General features: G+C 27.4%; 1 protein-coding gene across 1 annotated transcript; it reads left to right on the top strand.

The window, feature by feature from the left end:
- The first annotated feature begins 1,517 nt into the window (after positions 1–1,517).
- LOC125854710 (patatin-like protein 2) lies at positions 1,518–4,055 on the top strand. The gene is made up of 7 exons (XM_049534294.1): positions 1,518–1,649; positions 1,860–2,044; positions 2,162–2,348; positions 2,441–2,602; positions 2,681–2,983; positions 3,163–3,338; positions 3,852–4,055. The coding sequence occupies exons 1-7, from the start codon at positions 1,518–1,520 to the stop codon at positions 3,925–3,927; spliced, it is 1,221 nt and encodes a 406-aa protein (XP_049390251.1). The 3' UTR covers positions 3,928–4,055.
- Positions 4,056–6,089: the final 2,034 nt, after the last annotated feature.

Raw genomic sequence — 6,089 nt, forward strand, 5'->3', positions numbered from 1 at the left:
AAAAAAAAGACTTTATATTATATAGAAATAAAATATATAAAGAACTAAAAAGGGAAAAAGTGATTTAAAGAAATAATATAAATATCATCAGGGAAGAAATTAAAATATTAAAAGAAGAAAATAAGAAATATTAAGGAAAAAAATAATAGCATTAATGATACAATAAATTAAATATGACTATTAGTAAAGAAAGAGTTAAATGTGACTATTTTTAATATTTAGGTAAACTTTTTATATTTTAAAATTTAAAAATAGCCAAAAAATATCACAAAAAAAATAAATAATTTTCTAGCCCTTAAAAACATGTCATATAAGCATGTTTAACATTCTCCTATATAGTAGAAATTATAGGTCAATATACAGATTTAAAATATACTCAAATATATGCGTGCATCTAAGCTCAATGAATAATATAATGTAATAATTGTGTGTATTTGACTCACCTCTATATTTGGGAGACAAAGATAATATTTTCGATAAATTTCGGTTTAAAGTAAAACAATTCAAAGTAGCTCGAAAAATGAAATGATAAGAGTAAAGAATCCATGACAAATATAATACTACTATGATAAATATCATAATACATTTTGAAAAAAATCTATTAATTATAACAAAATAGTACGATAATCAAAAAACACAAAACAATACAAAACTTCCTTACATAACCAACAGGGCGGCTCTACAGGCTTATTAAAAAGACACTTGACTTAGGCCCCCCCTAATTTGAGGGGCCTCATTTTTTTTAAGTAATAATATGTTATAAGATGTTTTAACAATAATATTTATAGAAAATATAAACTTTTCATATAAGAGAAATAATTATTAGAAGTTAGATAAATCTAGAATATACCATGTCTCAAAAAAAGATTATAAGAATTGACTTATAATAAACTTCATAAAAAAAATTAAGGCCTCCATTCGAATTTAATTTTAGGCCATAAATATATTTAAGCCGCCCCTAATAGCCAAAGTAAAGAAGTCACGATAAATTAAAATAATAATTCATACGTATCAAATAATTTTATTTCATAAAAATGTAATTTAAATCAAAGTTATCTAGTTCTGTCGAATCCCGTTATACCTTAAATGATACATCCTCTGAGCACAACTTTACGAGTACAAGTAAAATGGAGTAATACTTTTCGCTGGCGGCTTTAACTTGCGTGCTGAACCTGAAACCATTTTTTTATTTGTTGTTCTGATCTGAAACCATTTTTTTTTAATTGATGAATAAATTAAACACCCATTTTCTAACGTGTTAAATTTCATTTTTAGTTCATGATACTTTGTACTTATTATATATAATATAATTAACCAGAATTTTCTTCATTTGATAAGTCAATCTTTGACTCATTAAGTCATCATCAAGGGATCTATAAATAAGTTCCCTTGTACATTGCAAAGGATATCATAATAAACTAGTTCAATAATATTCTCATAATACATACACACATTTCATTATTCATTTAGAATAAAGTTTTCTTACCTTCTTTTGATTATTAATTAAATCATTACAAATGGAGAGAAAAACATCTCAAATCCAACCTCCAACTTATGGAGATTTCATCACTATTCTTAGTATTGATGGAGGTGGCATTCGAGGAATTATTCCAGCTACCATTCTCACTTTTCTTGAATCACAACTTCAGGTAAATTATATATACATATAATGATCGCGATCCTTCAGTTAATAATAGAAATATTTCTTTGGAAAAGCCTCATGGTGTGGTCTATGCAACAATTAATATGCTACTATCTGTTTACTAAGTTTATCATAGCTTATTAATACACGCACGCACGCACGCAGACGCTCTTTTTATGACTTTTAACTTTTGCATGCATGCCAAAAAAATTTGTAGGAGTTGGATGGAAAAGATGCAAGACTTGCAGATTACTTTGATGTTATTGCTGGAACTAGCACCGGTGGCCTTGTTACAGCCATGTTAACGGCTCCAGATGAAAATAATCGTCCACTTTATGCTGCTAAAGATATTACACCGTTCTATTTAGAGCATTGTCCAAAAATATTTCCACAAAATAAATGGTGCATACATATTTTAACAATTTTGATTGCTCTATATATACCGTCTTTTAATTTCATTTGTACTACATAACTAACCAAATTTTATTTTATTTTGTTGAATTTTTTATATATATGTAGTGGTTTGTTTGCTCCAATTGGGAAGATGGTGCAAGCTCTAATAGGACCAAAATATGATGGCAAATACCTACATAAAGTCGTAAAGGAAAAATTGAAAGATACTTGCATTAGTAATACTATTACTAATGTTGTTATTCCAACTTTTGATATCAAAAAGTTGCAACCAACCATTTTCTCCACTTATGAGGTATATATTTCCCATTTTAAACGTACATTCTATCATTTTCAGACTCCAATTGTGAAACTATATATATACTGAATATGTTATTGTTGATGCAGACGAAACGATCAACATGTTGTGATGCAAAATTGTCTGATATTTGTATTAGTACATCAGCAGCTCCAACTTATCTTCCAGCTCATTATTTCAAAGTTGAAGATGACAAAGGCAATGTTAAAGAACATAATCTCATTGATGGTGGCGTTGCTGCTAATAATCCGGTACGTACGTACTAAAACACTTTATTAATATTACTAATTTAACTTATACGTACTGACGATTTATTAATTTTTTTTTAGGGTTTGATTGCAATATCGGAAGTAAGCAAAGAGATATTCAAGAACAATCCAGATTTCTTCCCAATAAAGCCAATGGATTATGGTCGTTTTCTTGTAATATCATTAGGGACAGGAGCTGCAAAATGTGAACAAAAATATAATTCATTGATGGGAGCCAAATGGGGGATTGTAGATTGGTTATTTCACAAAGGTTCTACACCATTAGTAGAAGTATTCACACAATCAAGTGCTGATATGGTTGATTACCATAATTCTGTTGTTTTTCAAGCTCTTCGTAGTGAAAATAGTTACCTTCGAATTCAAGTAAGTATTAAAATAGGACGTACGTCTTGATGAACGTGTTATATATCATATATATATATATATATATATATATACTCGAAAGACCTTAATAATATACAAGCAGGATAGATGAAAGGATTTTGATTTGTATAATGTTTGATTAATAATATTTTTTTTTGGTTGTTGAACCTAATTAACAGGAAGATGAACTAATTGGAACAGAAGCCTCAGTAGATGTGGCTACAAAGAAAAATTTGGAGAGGTTAGTGGAAATTGGAGAAAAATTATTGAAAAAACCACTTTCAAGGGTAAATTTGGAAACAGGTTTGACAGAACCAATTCCTAGAGGAGGCACTAATGAGGAAGCCCTTAAGAGGTATCTCATCATAATTTTAATTTGATACTATCTCCGTCACAAATTATCTATCGTATTTGAGAGATATTACTTTACGATTATTTCTATCTTAATATACAATATCTCATCATTAAATGTTTATTCTATTGATAGATGTGATTATAGTCTTTCTTATCATTTATTATATCAAAATTTTAAAATAATAAATAATTTGAGATAACTATTTTTAAAAATCATAACAAAGATAATTTGATGAGCATTATTACTTTGACTCTTTGAGAAAAGAGTAGGAAGTATGTCATTAAAACAAAATTACGTTGTCACTTATTTGACAACAAAAAGGTGTTTGAAAAGTGCTGCCTTGTTCTTTTATGAGTAACATGTTTATATTAATATAATTGATCTAAAATAATATTTTTATCATTAATGTATCTTAGCTAGTCTTTACTATTATATTGTCTAAATTGTTAGAATATTTGTATATACATTGTTATGTCATAAGTTAACTCATGAAAATCTTTAATTTTGTGATAGGTTTGCAACATTATTGGTAAATGAAAGAAGACTTCGTGAATCAAGATCACCACTTATCAAGAAAACCTTGAAGTAATGCAATTATAAAAAAAAATCTTACATATTATAAGAATTGAGTTGTTTAAGTAATATATATTGTCGATATAAATTTCCTAGCTAGCTATGTTCCCAATGAAATTTCCAATTTTGGAGGGAATATTAGGCATAGGGTATTATTTTATGAAATTTGATTTACTTACTTGTTGTACTAGTGTAAAAGTGTATTCATTCAATATCATTCCATATAATAACATATTTATGTAAATTATCAGTTCTTTGATGATATCTAGGTGATTAGTACAAAACTAATATGTCTTAATCAACTCAATTAATGCGCTTATTTGACAAATCTAATAAAAAGATCATATTTATAATATATCGGATCATGCATGTAAAGCTTTTTCTTGTTTCTCCCACACATATTGGGTCTCGACAGAAAACATTGAATATGTCACTATATATAATAACCATAACTAAAAGTGAATTTATCCTTGAAGTTGTCAATTCGATAAATTTAGTGATTTTGACACAAATTATATATGATGATTGTAACACAAAGTCATTTTTTTTGTGCCAACTCTACTCAAGGACTTAGGTAAAAATAAATAGCTCGTTCTCGACACGTTCTAGTTAAAAATAAATAAATAAAAATAGTTTCTCTATTTTCTAACTGATTTGCTTGAGAAATGTATTATAACACGATTTTTCATGATTGATTAATTACAAATTTGAGATATCAGATTTTGACAAAATAATTTTAGAAATTAGTCTCTCCGTTCACTTTTACTTGTTGTTTATTCCTAAAATAAATTTTCATTTTTACTCGTTATTTTTGACATGTCAAGAAAAGACAAATATTTTTCTATATTTTACCCTCAACACTAAATATTTATTTTTCAAATCATTTTCTAAGACATCATTTAATAGGAGATTGTTTGATAAAATATCTATTTTCTTAGTAAGTGTGCCAAGTCAAAATGTGATAAGTAAAAATGAACGGTGGGAGTATTTAGAAATATAAATGCCTAACACCAAATTTAGTACGTACTATATTTAAGTAACTACAAACTAGTACTTATGTAAATATTTTCGAACGAAATAAAACATGTAGAAATGCTTCTATCCTTTTCATAAAAAGAAATATAAAAAATATACTATATTATTTTAAAATTACTCAAATATATGCGTGCATCTAACCTCATTGAATAATATTATGCAATAATTATTAGCAGTGGCGGAGCCCCGCGTCATCCGAATTCCGTTCGACGAAAAATTATATTATTTATATATAATTAAAACAACATTTTAAATATATATAGTAGATGTCTAACTCTCTTCGACTAGTTCATCTGTCTATTTCTTCCTTATTGAAAATTCTGGCTCTATCACTGATTATTAGCTGTATTTTTACAAAATAAACTCAGGATTTCACATCCCAAATATGTCTGGTCACCCCCCCCCCCCTCCACAGTTCTTTCTTTTTTAGAATTAATCTCGAAGGTTTCAAATCTCACAATTGTCTTATTGTTTCTATATGAGGCCACCCTTGTGTCCTCTCTTGCGTTCAATAAAATATTTTTTCTTTATTTGCTTGGTTCATTTTTCAAAATTGTCCTCCCAATTTTGAATTTCCTTTTCTCCTTTTCTATCATTGCCCTTAAATTTTACTCCCTCCGTCCCATTTTCAGGGGCGGCTCTTGCTTAGAAAAACTAAGGCACATGCCTTAGGCCCCCAATTTTGGGAGGCCTTAAATTTTTATCAAGAATAAATTATGTGTTTTTATTTTTATAAAAATAATAATTATTTATAATAATAATAAAAAAATAAAAAATAAATAAATATATATATATATATATATATATATATATATATATTATTTTATTCTCCTTAACTCCACTCAAATAGAAGAAATCAAGAAAATGTTGTTTTGTCTTATTACATTTTTGACATTCACATTATTTATTTATTTATTTTAAAACTCCTTTTTCACTCTTTTTCTTCAAATCTTTGATAAGTTAAAGTAATACTCTATCATAAGTCTAAATCATTAGTCGAACAGTGTTGAACAAAGTGAATCGCAATTTTTTTTTACTTAAATTTTCAATCAAAGTTAGGTATATCAAGTTATCAACGTCTTGAATCAGATTTTATGGTTCTAACTCTTATTTTGCTTAAGGTTTGTCAACGTATTCCTTAGA

The sequence above is a fragment of the Solanum stenotomum genome, chromosome 2, assembly GCF_019186545.1.
Source record: "Solanum stenotomum isolate F172 chromosome 2, ASM1918654v1, whole genome shotgun sequence".
NCBI classification, from domain to species: Eukaryota; Viridiplantae; Streptophyta; class Magnoliopsida; order Solanales; family Solanaceae; genus Solanum; species Solanum stenotomum.